Source organism: Mobula hypostoma, chromosome 9 (assembly GCF_963921235.1).
Source record: "Mobula hypostoma chromosome 9, sMobHyp1.1, whole genome shotgun sequence".
In the NCBI taxonomy this organism is placed as follows: domain Eukaryota; kingdom Metazoa; phylum Chordata; class Chondrichthyes; order Myliobatiformes; family Myliobatidae; genus Mobula; species Mobula hypostoma.
Window position 1 is genome coordinate 112,988,026 of NC_086105.1, and position 19,636 is coordinate 113,007,661.

The following is a 19,636-nucleotide window of genomic DNA, read 5'->3' on the forward strand; positions in this document are numbered from 1 at the left end:
GCTTTCTGTAAATGTATTTTACCCAGTCTCAAGAGAGAAGAGATTGCTGAGCCTCTGGCTAGGATCTTTATGCCCTCGTTGTCCACTGGAATGGTACCGGAGGATTGGAGGGAGGCGAATGTTGTTCCCTTGTTCAAAAAAGGTAGTAGGGATAGTCCGGGTAATTATAGACCAGTGAGCCTTACGTCTGTTGTGGGAAAGCTGTTGGAAAAGATTCTTAGAGATAGGATCTATAGGCATTTAGAGAATCATGGTCTGATCAGGGACAGTCAGCATGGCTTTGTGAAGGGCAGATCGTGTCTAACAAGCCTGATAGAGTTCTTTGAGGAGGTGACCAGGCATATAGATAAGGGTAGTGCAGTGGATGTGATCTATATGGATTTTAGTATGGCATTTGACAAGGTTCCACACGGTAGGCTTATTCAGAAAGTTAGAAGGCATGGGATCCAGGGAAGTTTGGCTAGGTGGATTCAGAATTGGCTTGCCTGCAGAAGGCAGAGGGTAGTGGTGGAGGGAGTACATTCGGATTGGAGGATTGTGACTAGTGGTGTCCCACAAGGATCTGTTCTGGGACCTCTACTTTTTGTGATTTTTATTAACGACCTGGATGTGGGGGTAGAAGGGTGGGTTGGCAAGTTTGCAGACGACACAAAGGCTGGTGGTGTTGTAGATAGTGTAGAGAATTGTCAAAGATTGCAGAGAGAGACATTGATAGGATGCAGAAGTGGGCTGAGAAGTGGCAGATGGAGTTCAACCTGGAGAAGTGTGAGGTGGTACACTTTGGAAGGACAAACTCCAAGGCAGAGTACAAAGTAAATGGCAGGATACTTGGTAGTGTGGAGGAGCAGAGGGATCTCGGGGTACATGTCCACAGATCCCTGAAAGTTGCCTCACAGGTAAACAGGGTAGTTAAGAAAGCTTATGGGGTGTTAGCTTTCATAAATCGAGGGATAGAGTTTAAGAGTCGCGATGTAATAATGCAGCTCTATAAAACTCTGGTTAGGCCTCACTTGGAGTATTGTGTCCAGTTCTGGTCACCTCACTATAGGACGGATGTGGAAGCATTGGAAAGGGTACAGAGAAGATTTACCAGGATGCTGCCTGGTTTAGAAAGTATGCATTATGATCAGAGATTAAGGGAGCTAGGGCTTTACTCTTTGGAGAGAAGGAGGATGCGAGGAGACATGATAGAGGTGTACAAGATAATAAGAGGAATAGATAGAGTGGGTAGCCAGTGCCTGTTCCCCAGGGCACCACTGCTCAATACAAGAGGACATGGCTTTAAGGTAAGGGATGGGAAGTTCAAGGGGGATATTAGAAGAAGGTTCTTTACTCAGAGAGTGGTTGGTGCGTGGAATGCACTGCCTGTGTCAGTGGTGGAGGCAGATACACTAGTGAGGTTTAAGAGACTACTAGACAGGTATATGGAGGAATCTAAGGTGGGGGCTTATATGGGAGGCAGGGTTTGAGGGTTGGCACAACATTGTGGGCCGAAGGGCCTGTACTGTGCTGTATTATTCTATGTTCTATGTTCTATGGAGGTCGGTCACCAGTAGAGTGCCTCAGGCATTTGTTCTGGGACCCTCACTCTTCGTGATTCTTATAAACGACCTGGATGAGGAAGTGGAGGGATGGGTTAGTAAGTTTGCTGATGACACAAAGGTTGGAGGTGTTGTGGATAGTGTGGAGGGCTGTCAGAAATTACAGTGGGACATTGATAGGATGCGAAACTGGGCTGAGAAGTAGCAGATGGAGTTCAACCCAGATAAGTGTGGTTCATTTTGGTAGGTCAAATATGATGACAGAATATAGTATTAATGGTAAGACTCTTGGCCGTGTGGAGGATCAGAGGGATGTTGGGGTCCGAGTCCATAGGACACTCAAAGCAGCTCCGCAGGTTGACACTGTGGTTAAGAAGGTGTATGGTGTATTGGCCTTCATCAATCATGGAATTGAATTTAGGAGCCGAGAGGTAATGTTGCAGCTATATAGGACCCTGGTCAGACCTCACTTGGAGTACTGTGCTCAGTGCTGGTCGCCTTACTATAGGAAGGATGTGGAAGCCATAGAAAGGGTGCAGAGGAGATTTACAAGGATGTTGCCTGGATTGGGGAGCATGCATTATGAGAATAAGTTGAGTGAACTCAGCCTTTTCTCCTTGGAGCGACGGAGGATGAGAGGTGACCTGATAGAGGTGTATAAGATGATGAGAGGCATTGATTGTGTGGATAGTCAAAGGCTTTTTCCCAGGGCTGAAATGGTTGCCACAAGAGGACACGGGTTTAAGGTGCTGGGGAGTAGGTACATAGGAGATGTCAGGGGTAAGTTTTTTACTCAGAGAGTGGTGAGTGCGTGGAATGGGCTGCCGGCGACGGTGGTGGAGGCAGATACGATAGGGTCTTTTAAGAGACTTTTACATGGAGTTTAGTAAAATAGAGGGCTATAGGTAAGCCGAGTAATTTCTAAGGTAGGGACATGTTTGGCACAACTCTGTGGGCCGAAGGGCCTGTATTGTGCTGTAGGTTTTCCATGTTTCAGTTTACTTGCTTGTCTACAAAACTCAACATTGATTCAGCATCAAATATTACTCAGGAATTTAATATACATTCAGTGGGCACTTCATTAGGTAGATGGGTGGAACCCAATGTGGTCATCTGCTACTGTGGCCCACACTGAAAAGAATTTCAGGATGTATATTGTATACATTTCTATGACATTAAATGTACCTATTGAAACCACTTCAAGGTTCAATGTATTGTGCATTCAGCGATGCTCCGTGCACCATTGTTATAACACATGGTTATTTGACTCACCGCTGCCTTCCTGTTAGCTTGGACCAATCTGATCATTCTCCCCTGACCTCCCTCATTAACAAGGTTTCTCTGCCCACAGAACTGCTGCTCACTATAGTTGTTTTGCACCATTCTCTGTAAACTCTGCATGAAAATCCCAAGGGGTCAGAATTTTCTGAAATAACTAAACCTCCCCAGTATGGCAACAATAATCATTCCATGGTCAAAGACACTTAGACCATATGTCTTCCCCATTCTGATGTTTGGTCGAACAACTGGTCCTTTTAACCATGTCTGCATGCTTCATGCCTTGAGTTACTGCTCCATGATTGACTGATCAGAAATTTACACTCATGAGCATGTGTACAAGTGTACCTAATTAAGTGGCCATTAAGTGGAAAGAAAATGTAAAAAAACGGATGTGCAATTTTGACTTTGACAATAATGTAAAAGGGGAGACATCAATTCAGCCACATCTTGTATACTTCTCCCATTTTAAACTTTCACCTAAATTGAAAACAATGATAGTTCATTAAAAGAGTATTTGCTTAAAATTAGTCTGTGATCTTTTCGTAGTAAATCACAAGTCCTTGAGTCTCCCTGTTGGTCAAGGTAGTGAGATCATTTTCTGAGACAACACACTGAGTTCGTTATATTATTTTAGTTGGACTCTGCTTTGCATCTCTAAGGACAAAAACCAAAAAAAACAGGATTTCTGATTTACGTCGGTACTGGGTGATGGTGAAAAATGTCTGCAGAGTTTGATTCAAAACCAAATCATATTAACTGTGATGCTCATTACAGTTGAGAATAGCTTGAAATACTATAGTTTGGACATGCGCATAAGAAATGCCCACTTGTGACACCAGATGACTGCAGCTACCCATGGAAAAGTCGAGGAATCCGAAAGTCAACAACCGATGGCTGAAGCCATAAGTCTGCAAGTCTCTGAGGCCTGATGTCCATGAGCTCAAGAGTGCACTGGAAACTGGAGGCAGTCTGTCCTGGGTCTGGAAGACTGTATGTTTGTGTGAGTAGGTGGGTCTGTCGGTGGGAGGGAAGAAAGGGGCTTGTTTTTTTGTAATTGTTTTGTTGCTACTGTTATTGCTTGTGTTGTTCTGCTGAACAATGTAGGCATACTATGTTGGTCCAGAATGTGTGGAGACACTTGTGGACTGTCCCAGCACAACATTAGGTTGTGTTGATTGTTAATCCAAACATTTCACTGTATATTTTGATGTACATGCGATTAATAAATGGATCAGAACTTGAAAACCTAATGTTATTAAGTATACAAAACAGCAAGATGATCTGTGTAAATAGGTGATTAACTGTTGGGGAGTACAGTAGGTTGGGTATCATCTGTGGAAGAAATAAACAGTCGCCATTTTGGGTTCACCAGCAACTTGGATGTGTGTTGCTTGAATTTCCAGCATCTGCAGAATTCCTGTTGTTTGCCATTTTGGGTTGAGAGCTTTCATCTGTGCAAATGATCTCAATGGGACAGTAAGAGCACAAAAGGGTGTCGTTGGGAAAGGTGCAAATGGGAATAAAAGATTTGCCAATGGTTGTGGTCTGAAAAATATGGTTGATAGACAAATGAAATAATTTAAAAGATAAACTCCACATCTGTATACTTGTTTATTAAATATTATTATCCTTCTCTGCAACTCTTTTTAATTGTGAAATGGTTTCTCAGTGCACTGCTCATTCCCAGAAGACTGTATTCTTTGGATTAATTCCTGTTGTATATCTTTTTTGAAGACTTTGTGGGGTTTGGCTTTTAGTTTTCAGATATTCTTTGTAATTGTTTGTCAGTAAGCATAGAGGACAGGGTTGATGCTTCTGATGCAGCAAACAAATTAATAAAGGCAAAGGTTTTGGAAGAAAGGTTTATGGATTCATTGAAATGCAGAATGAACAATTTCCATACCCAAAAAAGTATGGAATACCAAAAGTCAAATAGAGGATCTTCTGTTTGGGAGCATTCTTTCTTTGTTGCTGTCAAAATTTCTGCTCTGGAGTATCCAGAAAGTACAGGCTAACTTTATGTACTGGAATCCAGTTACTTTCCTTGAAGTCAATATACTGGTATTTAAAAGCAGAGTTAGATAGATCCTTTGTGTGTGTGTGTGGTGGCAATGTAGAGTGGAACATATGTTTTCTTTTATCCCATCACTGTCGAATTCTCTGGCTGATTTCCTTTCCCCTGGACCTTCCTACATGATAATGATAGATCTCAAACTACAGTAATCATGACCCTCCTGTAACCATGTTGTTTCTAAAGGTTGTCAGGAGGAGTTTCTCCACTGCTAGGTACCATTCCTCATAGCAGTCAACATGAAGATGCTGGCATGCATGGTCAGAAAGACCATGTTGAGGAGGAACCTACAGCCAGGTTCTTCAAAGTACTCGTCCTTCATAAAGTGGATGCACACTGCAGAGAGAAAGGCCGTGAGATAAAGGAGGTTGGCTAAAGACAAGTTAATTTTTATAGGCATATATAGATGCAATAAACCTCATTACCACCAGGAGATTACCTACAATTGCCAACAAACACATAATGCTCAGAAATATTAATCTGTCCAAATAAGAGTTGGATTCAAATATTGTATATAAGCATACTTGCTCCAACATATGCTTTAAAATGTTGCAAGTGCTGAAATGATACTTCTTTCAGATTTTAAATAGTGTAGACGTTTTATAACAATGTTTCAAAGTAAACTCTCCATCCTTTCAGGGATGGGATGTAACTGACACCAGAACATGACCATCTTTGAACAGTAGTGGGAAAGCAAGGAACACGATGTGCTGCATGGCGATGTCAAGGGCCCACAATGCTAACACTGCAACACTTTATAATAAAGCTCCAGAGCAGACTGTTCCCTGCTGAACACTTCCTGTGGACCTCAGAGTGTTGTCCTTCTATCTTGTTGCAAGATTTCGTTGCTGAGAAATCTATTCACTGGGTGCCCAGTGGTCAGACTGCTGACAGCATTTGATTATTAATCTGGGTATTGCAGGTGACAGGGAGACTAGAGGGACCAAGAGTCAAGTGCAAAAACTTTGTGCCCCAAGAGTTCCTTCGAGACGCATCATTGTGTGTCCTGTCCAAGGAACAATTTGGTCACAGGGTTGAGTTTTCCATAGCTGTAGTAACTCAGATCTGTGATCTGTCTCTGAAGGTTCACAGTCATCCAGGTCATTGTATATCAAGCACTAGTAAATCAAGGCAACTGGACTTTCTGTGTTGTCCGGAAGATGATTTGCCACTCATTCAAGAGGCGGCTTCAGTTCTGATCCATGGTGGGTAGTTTTCTGGTTTATAAACTCTGAGCTGTTTAAAGATATAGCAATCACGTGAGGGTCATTAAGAGTCGTAGAGGAAATGAGAGGATCATTAGGCTTACCTTTTCAGGAATCGAGTTGTGAACTGTTGTGGAGACCCTGGGGCAGAGATGTTAGGACTTTGTTGCAAGTAGCTGATAGGTGGTGTCGTACCCTACCCCCTCGGTTCAGGGGTGGGTTTTCCAGTTTGACAAAGATGGCTCATTTAACCCCTTTTTCAAATCACCTGTGTCCCCTGTCCAAAATATTCAGTTGTTATCATCAAAGCAGTGTTCCTTGTCCTTTAGGTGTAGATATACTGTACAGTGGAGGGTAGTAAACATAATACTGTAAATGAACAATTCTTTAACTAGTTGGTCAGCTGTTCTTAGTCAAACTATACATAGGACCCCCACATGATTCTTATCGTCTATCTTGATCATGTTAACTAACGGCACTTAATTAGCTGAATTAATTACCATTGTGTGCCCAGAAGTAATTTTTGATTTAGCAACGGAAGAAAATGAAGAAATTGGCTTACGTGTCATCTGTTACTATGAACCTAGCAACTCTTTGAGGTATCTGCCTTACCTTGTGCATTCCTATCAGCAGCAGTGTGTCGATTCTTTCCACTGTAGTCTTTTCACACAGGGTAGCTGTGAAATGTCAAGACAAGCAGACTTGTTGTAAATCAGAATATTTTTATTATTTCCCTTTCCATGAAAAAGATTCTAAGTTTCACGCACCCAATTACAATGAACATCGGAAGTCTAGAGTGCTTCTCTTTGGAATTCATAAAATTACAACGGGAAGAAACGAGAAACTGAATTTCTACATCTGCGTAGTAGTTTCACATAAATGTTAATAAACCAGCTGTAGTTCACCGGCTGCATCCCTGTTATCCTTTACTTTCATCAAGGTTTAATTAATGTTTGTTTAAAGCTCTTTTCCTAATTTACTACGCATGTGAGAAGTTCCTCTTTAACTGTGCGATCTGTCGACAACTGGAATAATTAACAGATAAAACCTTTCTATTTCAAAAACCTCTAACAAAACTAAGATCGCCAATGGAAATGTGTCAAACTCTGCTAACTGTGGACATATGTCCGTTTGGAGTGATATGGCTATGCAGGTTGCAATATCACATTTCACTGACATTCTGTCCCGCAGTTACATTTTTTAAAATAAAGTGGATATATTATTTGATACATTATAGTCAGTTCAGCTACAGATATTGCTGGTGGTGTATGCGTTATGTGAAAATAACATTTTCGGCTGTAATTACAGCAAAATGTTACAATTATTCGAGCAGTGTGTCATAATTTTTGAAAGTTGTACTGTTCTTCTAAGCCAATGCAATAGTTTGAAAACTGGAACAGAAGCATAAAATGCCGGAAGCTCTTAGCAGGTCAGACAACATCAGAGAGAAAAAGAAAACGCCTTTCAGTCGGTCCAGGCGCGGGAATTGTAAGCGGAGCAATCTGTCATCTGGACGTCAAAAAAGTTAAAATACAACGCAAACATTTAACAGGATGTTACATCCTCCGACATATATCACCGAAACAGAAAGTGCTCATAAAAAAGTACATTGATACAATGAATAGTAAGTTATTGTAACGATATATTAAAATAATTGACAAAGTAACATAGTCGTCAGTATAATCGTATATCTTGCCTGGGTGACCACGCAGTTTGAATGTGCTAGGAGCTGCTTCAGAAAGCTGATGGGCCAAGCAGCCGCATACATAGCTAGAGAACTTGTGCAAGGAAAATCTCAACATCAAAGACATCTTCCAGAGCGCCATCTGCAAACGGAGCAGTGCTACGGTGCCACCGTCCCACTCAGTGACCATGTCAACCGAAAGCAGAGCGGCATTTCCGATATTTTTGCTGTATTCCGTGATGTTCTTTTCCGCAAGGAATCCCAACCCAGAAGCTGCCAGGATCCTTGTCGTCCCCACGGACTGGAGCCACTGGATCATCATGAAATCCCTGCTGCTGCAGCTGGTGGAGAGGGGGCACGAGGTGACGGTGCTCCGGAGCGACAATTCACTAAGGATTGAGGCAACGTCCGAAGATTTCGCTGTCGAAACTATCCGCATTCCCGCGGGCAAGGCACGCAAAGCCCTCAGTGAAAGCGAAATCCGTGATATTATCTTCAACTTCATCTACGTGGAAGACGGTTTCCTCTCCAGCATCTCCTCTGTCCGCAGTTTATACGCCCTGTTCTTCATCAACGTTGAAGTAACTATTCCGGCCATTCAGGCTTTGTTCGAGGATCACGCACTCATGGAACGACTGAAAGCTGGAGGTTTCAATGTGATTTTGGCCGACCCTTACCATGCAGCCGGTGCCATGCTGTCCCATGTACTTAACACACCGTTGGTGTTTTTTGGCAGGTGGATGATATCCGGGGACATCCACTTTAACTTAGCCCCGTCGCCACTTTCTTTTGTGCCCATGGTAAATTCACGTTTAAGCGACAGGATGTCGCTTTTGGGCAGATTGAAGAATGTGCTGATATATGGAATGTCAAAATTCCTGAGCAACTTCTACATTTACCCAGCTTACAATCAACTGTGTCAGCTTTACCTCAATGGAGATATTACGGTGGAAGAACTTTATCAAAAAGCGGATATCGTCCTAATGAAGGTTGACTTTGTTTTTGAGTATCCCCGGCCGACCACGCCAAACCTGGTTTACATCGGAGGTATCCAGTGCGGCCCGGGTCGAGCGCTCCCTGCTGATCTGCAGCGATTCATGGACAATTCTGGCGAGGATGGCGTGGTGGTCTTCTCCTTGGGGAGTGCGGTGGGTACTCTTCCCCCACAAGTGGCGAGTGAATTCGCGGCAGGACTGGCCAAGCTCCCTCAGAGGGCGATCTGGCGGTATACTGGAGCACTACCCTCAACATTAGGAAACAACACCAAAATCTTGAGCTGGCTTCCTCAAAATGACCTGCTGAGTCATCCGAAGACAAGAGCGTTCATCACTCACGGCGGGGAGAATGGGCTTTATGAGGCCATTTTCCATGGAGTCCCCGTGGTCGGTATTCCAATTTTATTTGATCAATATGATAACCTTCTGCGTCTCAAAACCCGAGAAGCAGCGGTCATGTTAGACTTGGCTCACATGAAAAGCGATTATATTTTTCATGCAGTGAAGACAGTCATCGAAAACCCTTCCTATGCAGAGAACATGAAACGATTATCTGCCTTACACCGGGACGTTCCAGTGCAGCCAATGGAGCTGGCTGCTTTCTGGATTGAATACACAGTAAGGCACCGAGGGGCTGCTCATTTTAGAGCCGCGGGTAATGATCTTCCATTCTATCAGTACCACTTACTGGATGTGTTCACCATTATTGTGGTTCTCATGGGGTTTTTCCTTTATCTTGCATTTAAATTGCTAAAAGCATTATTTGTCAAAGTGTGCTTGGCGAGGAAGAGGAAAAGGGACTAAATGAACGAATGAGCTGCGGTAAGAATAAAAGTTAGTTCATTATCGGCTTCCCCTTTCGCAGTGCACCAGACTTTGTTCTCTCTTACAGACAAATGCAGATCAATCGTCAACCTCTCCCATTCACTTCAGGAGTCGTAATCCTGCTTTCAAAGGTTCAATTTAATGTCAGAGAAATATATGCAATATATATCCTGAAATGCTTTCTCTTCGTGGCAATAATGCAAATATTTTTGAAAACTTTTCGATCAAATCCAGTTCTCTCAACAGGTTTAAGATTTTCCTTAAATTGTCATTAGAAATAGCGATTCTGAGCTTTGTGAAATCAAAATTAATAGTTGTGAGCAGGTCCCTACCATTCCACACATTTACCTAATAGAAACATAGAAACATAGAAAATAGGTGCAGGAGTAGGCCATTCGGCCCTTCGAGCCTGCACCGCCATTTATTATGATCATGGCTGATCATCCAACTCAGAACCCTGCACCAGCCTTCCCTCCATACCCACTGATCCCCGTAGCCACAAGGGCCATATCTAACTCCCTCTTAAATATAGCCAATGAACTGGCCTCAACTGTTTCCTGTGGCAGAGAATTCCACAGATTCACCACTCTCTGTGTGAAGAAGTTTTTCCTAATCTCAGTCCTAAAAGGCTTCCCCCTTATCCTCAAACTGTGACTCCTCGTTCTGGACTTCCCCAACATCGGGAACAATCTTCCTGCATCTAGCCTGTCCAATCCCTTTAGGATTTTATACGTTTCAATCAGATCCCCCCTCAATCTTCTAAATTCCAACGAGTACAAGCCGAGTTCATCCAGTCTTTCTTCATATGAAAGTCCTGCCATCCCAGGAATCAATCTGGTGAACCTTCTTTGTACTCCCTCTATGGCAAGGATGTCTTTCCTCAGATTAGGGGACCAAAACTGCACACAATATTCCAGGTGTGGTCTCACCAAGGCCTTGTACAACTGCAGTACTACCTCCCTGCTCCTGTACTCGAATCCTCTTGCTATAAATGCCAGCATACCATTCACCTTTTTCACCGCCTGCTGTACCTGCATGCCCACTTTCAATGACTGGTGTATAATGACACCCAGGTCTCGTTGCACCTCCCCTTTTCCTAAACAGCCACCATTCAGATAATAATCTGTTTTCCTATTTTTGCCACCAAAGTGGATAACTTCACATTTATCCACATTAAATTGCATCCGCCATGAATTTGCCCACTCACCCAACCTATCCAAGTCACCCTGCATCCTCTTAGCATCCTCCTCACAGCTAACACTGCCGCCCAGCTTCGTGTCATCCGCAAACTTGGAGATGCTGCATTTAATTCCCTCATCCAAGTCATTAATATATGTAAGCAACTGGGGTCCCAGCACTGAGCCTTGCGGCACCCCACTAGTCACTGCCTGCCATTCTAAAAAGGTCCTGTTTATTCCCACTCTTTGCTTCCTTTTCTTTACCTAATAATCCCGCCCTTGTTTGAGCAAACCCCATATTTTCTTAAGATAACTTCTTAAGAAAAACTGGGTCAGATGTGAGCACCTGGACGCTACGCAGCATGTGATCCAATAGAAATACACCGCTATTCTAACCAGAGATTCCCAACAAAGGGTCAATTCATTGTAGCGCTCAACGTCTTCCAATCCAAACACTATTACATAATCTCCACCCCAGTTACGCCCACCACATAGTTTTTAACAGTCATTTGTTCAGGCTGCACATTTGTAGGTGTTGAGCCAGAGCAAATTCCTTCTGGTGCTCCGTCATCACTTTCTGCAGGATGAGATGGAAACCGCTGTCTCCTCCACGGTTTTACTGCACAGCTCCCCCCAGACTGAGCTTCTTTTTCATAACAGGATGCATGTTTTTGACACAGGAGCAGATATGATACCATAAGACACAGGAGCAGAATTAGGCCATTCAGCCCATCAAGTCTGCTCCGCCATTCCACTATGGCTGATCCAGGGTCACACTCAACCCCATACACCTGCCTCTGGCCATATCCTTTGATGCCCTGACCGATCAGCAAACAATCAATTTCCACCTTAAATATACCCATGGACTTGGCCCCCACCACAGTCTGTAGCACAGCATTCCACAGATTCACTACTCTCCGGCTGAAAAAAAATCCTCCTTACCTTCGTTCTGAACAGTCGCCCCTCAGTTTTGAGGTTGATGCCCTCTAGTTCTGGAGACCACCACCACAGGAAACATCCTCTCCATGTTCACCCTATCTAGTGCTTTCAACATACCGGAGGTTTCAATGAGAGCACCCCCAACCCCCATTCTTCTAAATTCAAGTGAGTACAGGCCCAAAGCTGTTAAATGCTCCTCAAGTGTTCACCCATTCATTCCCAGAAGGCACAGGGGATTAATGACACAGCATCACTGCCAGTAACGTATCTCTTTTTATTTAACGCTAGGATATCCCCGTTTAATGTTGATTTCATTAGTACTCGCAGTTCCTGCCCATAAGGCTGTGATGTAAGTGAGATACCAGTGTACTTTGCCAGTTAAGCCACACCTCAGGCTTCACTATTCATCAAATATGTGAAGCAGATTTACATAAAACTAATAATAGATAATAATCATCATCATATAAACAATCTGATACATTCAAAAGGTTTAAATTAACTATTAATTTAATGTAGCATACAGAAAGTTGAAGGTAATGTCATGGACTTTGTCTTCAGTAAGCTGAAACTGGTAGTAAACAAGGGGAAATCTGCAGATGCTGGAATTTCAAGCAACACACATTAAAGTTGCTGGTGAATGCAGCAGGCCAAGCAGCATCTCCAGGAAGAGGTACAGTCGACGATTCGGGCCGAGACCTGACGAAGTCTACAACCCTTCTTGCGATTTTGTGTACTGGAGCCTCCCTACCAGACTGTGATGCAACCAGTCAGAATGGTTCCATGGCACGTCTATACAAATTTTAATGTCTTCAGTACAAATTTACAGCACATCACAGGCTCCTTGGCCCACAGTGTTGTGCCAAACATGTAACCTACCCTAGAGACTGTCTAGAATTTCCCTAGTGCATAGCCCTCTATTTTTCTAAGCTCCATGTACCTATCTAAGAGTCTCTTAAAAGACTCTATTGTATCCGCTTCCACCACCAAGGCCGGTAGTGCATTCCATACATCCACCACTCTCTGCGTGAAAACCTTACCCCTGACATCCCCTTGGTAACTATTTCCAAGCACCTTAAAACTATGCTCCCTCGTGCTAGCCATTTCAGCCTTGGGAAAAAGCCTCTGACTCTGGCTATCCACACGATCAATGCCCCTCGTCATCTTATACACCTCTATCAGGTCACCTTTCATCCTCCATCGCTCCAAGGAGAAAAGGCCAAGTTCACTCAATCTATTCTCATAAGGTATGCCCGCCAATCCAGGCAATATCCTTGTAAATCTCATCTTCACTCTCTATATAGTATCCACATCCTTCCTGTAGTGAGGTGACCAAAAATGAACACAGTACTCCAAGTGGAGTCTGACCAAGGTCAGAGTGAAGCGAATGAGGAGTTTGGCTGGCCACTGTGTAATGGAAAGTAGACAGTGCTAAGCATTCAAATTCTTAATTGTCCTTGAAAGTCAATTGAAAGTATCAAGGAGCATGGAACAATGCTCCAACGTCACAGAGATTCAAACTAAGTCTGGGATCCATTGATTGCAATATGAAGTCTATTTTTCGCTTTGTTTTCTTTTATTTCTTTATTTTATTGTGTATTTGCGCAGTTTGTTGTCTTTGCACATGGGTGTCCCGTCAGGTGCAGTTCTTCAATAACTTTATTGTCTTTCTTGAATGTACTGTGAATGCCCTCAAGAAAATGAATCTCTGGGTTGTATATGGTGACATATATGTACTTTGATAATAAATTTACTTTGAACTTTGAACTTCTGAACTTTGAAGAGAGTGATTTAGATCAATCGGCAAAAATTACTGAATATTAGGATAACAATGGGGGAAAAGGAACAAAGTGAAAAACAAGTCAAACCTTTTTTGTAAGTTTTCACATCAGAAGACAAATTAGGAGCCATAATTTGAAATATAAGGGAAGAACTATATTATTAGCAGTAAGTAAAATGTGTTGGGTAAACTAAATCAATTATAGCACCATGATATTTGGACTTCATATTAACAATCCAGAAGCTCCAATGTCTGAAATGCATTATTAGTGACCTTGCAGAAGTCAGAGAAAAATATGGAACTGGGAGTAAGTTTTATGAACTCAAATATCAGTATGTTTCTAGTACTGATTGCTGAAGAAGGACAACATGCATTCAGAAAATCATTATATTATATTATCAGGCTGAGTCAGCCTGGTTTTATAAAAGGGAAGGTATTCAAGGCAAATATTTTAAGACATTTCTGAGGATGGAACAAATAGGGTTGTTGAACAGGTGCCCAAGAATGTACTATATGTACGCGGAGGAGTGGAGAAGATGGCCGTGCAACACAGCGCGCGTGGCCACTCCAAAATGATATTGTATTTGTTAAGTAGGTACCGTGCACAATCCTGATTTGATGGAGACAGATGTGAGAAGCATGGAGGAACATCTGGAGAAACTTCTGAAATGCCTGCTTCACTGCCGTTGCTACTGTGCGATCGAGAATCTCTGGAGGGGAAGGCCCCAAATCCTCGGCTTTGCCTATTCCCGGGACCAGGATTGAAGCGCTCGGCAGAGATGGTGCTCGGTGTTGGAGGGCTGGTTGGAGGCTCGAAGTTTTCGGTCAGACTCAAGAGTCGGCTGTGGTCAAGTGCTTCCAGGATGCTGCATCGGCAAGTTTGCGGCATTCGAGGTTCATGGCAGGAAGAGAGTTTCTCTTCCTTCTAATGTCTGCGTGAGATGATGGGACTTTCGAGAGACTTTGAGACTTTTTTTTACCATGCCCATGGTCTGTTCTTATCAAATTATGGTATTGCTTTGCACTGTTGTAACTATATGTTATAATTATGTGGTTTTGTCAGTTTTTTTAGTCTTGGTTTGTCTTGTATTTCTGTGATATCATTCTGGAGGAACATTGTATCATTTCTTAATGCATGCATTACTAAATGATAATAAAGGAGGACTGTGTCCTCATAATCTAATCATAGTCATACTTTATTGATACCGGGGGAAATTGGTTTTCGTTACAGTTGCACCATAAATAATAAATAGTAATAGAAATAGTAATAGTAATACTACTATTAGTAAATAGTAAATAGTAATAGTCTTGGAAATAATATAGTAATAGAATAGTAATAGAAAAATAGTAATAAATAGTTAAATAGTAATATGTAAATTATGCCAGTAAATTATGAAATAAGTCCAAGGCCAGCCTATCGGCTCAGAGTGTCTGACCCTCCAAGGGAGGAGTTGTGAAGTTTGATGGCCACAGGCAGGAATGACTTCCTATGACGCTCAGTGCTGCATCTCGGTGGGATGAGTCTCTGGCTGAATGTACTCCTGTGCCCACCCAGTACATTATGTAGTGGATGGGAGACATTGACCAAGATGGCATGCAACTTAGTTAACATCCTCTTTTCAGACATCACCATCAGAGAGTCCAGTTCCATCTCCACAACATCACTGGCCTTACGAATGAGTTTGTTGATTCTGTTGGTGTCTGCTACCCTCAGCCTGCTGCCCCAGCACACAACAGCAAACATGATAGCACTGGCCACCACGGACTCATAGAACATCCTCAGCATCGTCCGGCAGATGTTAAAGGACCTCAGTCTCCTCAGGAAATAGAGACGGCTCTGACCCTTCTTGTAGACAGCCTCAGTGTTCTTAGACCAGTCCAGTTTATTGTCAATTCGTATCCCCAGGTATTTGTAATCCTCCACCATGTCCACACTGACCCCCTGGATGGAAACAGGGGTCACCGGTACCTTAGCTCTCCTCAGGTCTACCACCAGCTCCTAATCTACTCTAATTTAATTTTATCCTTACTTTCAAATGTGTTAGATTACATAAATTAAGGGTTTATTGACTTAGAACATAGAACAGCACAGGAACAGGCCCTTCAGCTCATAATATTGTGCCAGACCAATTAAATTAGTAATCAAATGGCTAACTAAACTAATGTCTTCTGCCTACACAATGTCAATATCCTTCCATATAGATTACATTCATGTGTCTATCTTAACGTCTCTTAAAAGCCTTTAATGCTTCTGCCTCTCCTACCACCTCAGGCAGTGTATTCCAGGTATCCACCACTCTGTGTCAAACAACTTGCCCCTCACATTTGAAATTACTCCCTTTCACTGTAAATGCTTGCCCTCTGGAATTAGGCATTTCAACCTTTGGAAAAAGATACTGTCTGTCTACTCCATCTATGCCTCTCATAATCTTATAAACCTCTATCAGATCTCCCCTAAGCCTCCACCACTCCAGAGAAAACAACCTAATTTTGTCCAGCTTCTCATTACAGCACAGGCCCTCTAATCCAGGCAACATCCTGGTAAAGCTCTTCTGCACACTCTCCAAAGCCTCGACATCCTTTCAGTAATGGGGTGACCAGAACTGTATGCAATGAGGCACATGAGGCCTAACTAGAGTTTTTTCAAGCTGCAACATAACTCCCTGACCTTTGAACTCAATACCTCAACTAACATAGACAAGCATGTCATGTGACTTCTTAACCACCCTGTCAACCTGCAAGCTACTTTCGGGGAGCTATGAACTTAGACCCAAAGATCCCTCTGCTCATCAACAGTGCCAAGGGTCTTGTCCTTAGCAGAGGGCTGTCCCTTTGCCAAGGTGCAACACTTCACATTTGGCCAGGTTAAACTCCATCTGCCATTTATCTGCCTATATCTGCAACTGACTTATATCCCAATGTATTCTTTGCCAGTCTTCTATGCTATATACAATACCACCATCTTTGTATCATCTGAAAACTTACTAACCAACCCATTTTCACTCAGGTCACTGAAGTACATCACAAACAGCAGAGGTCCCAGTAGAGATCCCTGTGGAACACCACTAATCACAAACGTCCAGCTAGGATAAGCCCCTTCAACCACTCCCCACTGTTTTCTACGACAAACCTGTTCTAAATCCAAATGGCCAATTCACCATGGAATATTTCGGATGAGCCTCCCATGAGGCACCTTGTCAGGTACCTTACTAAAATCCACGTAGACAACATTCATAGCTCTACGTTCATCATTCACCCTTGTCACCTCATCAAAAACCTCAATAAAGTTAAAAAACATAACTTGCCCTGCACAAAGCCATGCTGGCTCTCCCTAATTAAGCCATGGTTTTCCAAATGTTCATAAATATTATCTCTAAGAATTAACTCCCTATTACTGATGCAAGACACACTAGTCTCTAGTTTCCAGGATTATCCCTGGTTACCTTCTTGAATAGTGGAGTAACATTAGCTACTCACCAGTCCTCCCGGACCTCACCTGTGGCAAGTGAGGACATGAAGATATTTGTCAAGGCTCAAGCAATTTCTTCTTTTGCCTCTCCCAGTAACCTGGAGTATATTCCATCAGGTCCTAGACATTTATCCACCTTAATGCTCTTTAAGAGACCCAGTACTACCTCTTCCTTTACCATGAAATACCCTAGGATATCAGTATGCTCAGCACTGATCTCCCTATACACCTTGTCCTTCAGCTTGGTAAGTAGTGATGTTAAGTACTCATTAAGGACTTCACTTACATCTGCAGCATTCAGGCAAATGTTCCTCACCCTATCCTTGAGTGGTCCTACCCTCACTCTAGTTATCTTCTTGCTCTTAATGTATGCATAGAATGCCTTGTGATTCTCTTGCCAAGGACTTTTCATGGTCCCTCCGAGCTTTCCTGATTCCCTTCTTGAGTTCCTTTCTGGCTTCTTTATAGAACCTCAAGGGATTTGTTTGATTCTAGCTTCCTAAGTTTTACATCCTTTTCCATTTGTTAAGGATCCGGCCTGAACACTGGGTCGAAGGGCCTCTGCTGGTAGCTCTGGATCACAACAGTCTTTAATTTCTGTTTTCTTTCACCTGGCCATGTGGGTTTTGGCCCAGCCCTTTTCCTTTTTGGACTTCCTCCAATTACCTGCTTGTCTCCTCATTTGCACCCACCTGTTTCTAATTTTCACTCATTACCCTGTCCACTTAAACCCCGCCTTGACTAGCATTCTCTGCCAGTTCGTCCCAGTTCTGACCTGTGTCATTCTAGACTGTCATTGCGACTTCTGCCAACCGATTTTGCCTGATTCTGTGTTTTGGATTTTGCCCATTCTTGGACCTGATTTTGCCTGTGCGCTCTGGATTGTCTGCCCTCGCCTGACTGCCTTTCCTGGTTAAGACCTCTGCCTGCCATTTTGGATTCGTGCCTGTCTTCTGCTTTTGAAAGACTGTTGCCTTTGTGCTCCCTAATAAATCCTGGTGGAAAAAGTATTCATTGGTCTGCGCTTGAGTCCCACCAAAACCTGACACCATTTTCTTCTTAACTAAATTCATTAACTTTGTTGACATCCAAGGTTCTCCTACTTTGCTTTCTTTGTCCTACCATCTGACTGGAACAAACCTGTCTGGTACTCTGTGCTGTTGGTCTTTAAACACCTGCACATGACAGATATGGACTTGCCCACAAACAGCTGTTCCCAATTAACTCTCCCTAATTCCTGCCTAATGCTTTTGTAATTTGCTCTGCTCCAATGTAATACTCTCCCACAAGGTCCATAATTATCCTTATCCATAGCTGTCTTAAAACCTGGGAGTTGTGGCCACTGTTCTCTCAATGTTCATCCACTGAAGGGTTGGTCACCTGGCCAGGCTCATAACCCAACACCAGATCCACTACAGCCTCTCCTCTTGTTGGACTATCTACATGCTCGTTTAAGAAACCCTCCTGGATGCACTTAACAAATTCTGCCCCATCTAAATCTCTTGTACTAAGAAGGCCCCAGTTTATTTTAGGGAAGTTGAAGTCTCCCATGACAACAACCCTTTCCTTAATCTCCTTGCATATCTGTGCCCCAGAGGCTATTGCCGGGGGGTGGGATCTGCAGTAAAATCTAAACACAGTGATTGCACCCTTCCTATTTTTGCGTTCTACCCATAGAGACTGTGGACAAGCCCTCCATTATGTCCCCTCTGAGTGCAGCTCTGATATTGTCCCTGATTAGCAGTGCAACTCCCCACCCCCACCCTCACTTTACCTTCCTCTCTATCATTTCTAAAACAAACCTGTCAGGGCTATCAGAGGTTACAGCAGGACATTGATAGGATGCAAAACTGGGCTGTGAAGTTGCAGACAGAGTTAACTCAGATAAGTGTGAGGTAGTTCATTTTGGTAGGTCAAATATGATGGCAGAATATAGTATTAATGGCAAGACTCTTGGCAGTGTGGAGGATCAGAGGGATCTTGGGGTCCGAGTCTATTGGACACTCAAAGCTGCCATGCAGGTTGACTCTATGGTTAAGAAGGCATGCAGAGCATTGGCATTGGCCTTCATCAATCGGGGGACTGAGTTTAGGAGCCAAGAGGTAATGTTGTAGCTATATAGGACCCTGGTCAGACCCCACTTGAAGTACTGTGCTCAGTTCTGGTCGCCTCACTAGAGGAAGGATGTGGAAACAATAGAAAAGGTGCAGAGGAGATTTACAAGGATGTTGTCTGGATTTGGGAGTATGCCATATGAGAGTAGGTTCAGTGAACTCAGCCTTTTTTCCTTGGAGCAACTGAGGATGAGTGGTGATCTGATAGAGGTGTATAAGATGATGAGAGGCATTGATCATGTGGATAGTCAGAGGCTTTTTCCCAGGGCTGAAATAGCTAGTATGAGAGGGCACAGTTTTAATGTGCTTGGAAATAGGTACAAAAGAGATGTCGGGGAAAGTTTTTACAGAGTGGTGAGTGCGTGGGATGGGCTGCTGGCGATGGAGGTGGAGGCGGATACGATAGGGTCTTTTAAGAGACTCCTGGACGGGTATATGGAGCTCAGAAAAATTGAGGGCTATGGGTAACCATAGGTAATTTCTCAGGTAAGGACATGTTTGGCACAGCTTTGTGGGCCGAAGGGCCTGTATTGTTCTGTCAGTTTTCTATGTTTCTA

The 19,636-nt window shown here is 43.2% G+C and overlaps 1 protein-coding gene across 1 annotated transcript; it reads left to right on the plus strand.

Moving 5' to 3' along the window:
• Window positions 1-7,970: 7,970 nt before the first annotated feature.
• LOC134351362 (UDP-glucuronosyltransferase 2C1-like) lies at window positions 7,971-9,581 on the plus strand. Its single transcript, XM_063057440.1, has one exon. The coding sequence runs from the start codon at window positions 7,971-7,973 to the stop codon at window positions 9,579-9,581; it is 1,611 nt and encodes a 536-aa protein (XP_062913510.1).
• The last annotated feature ends 10,055 nt before the right edge of the window (window positions 9,582-19,636 follow it).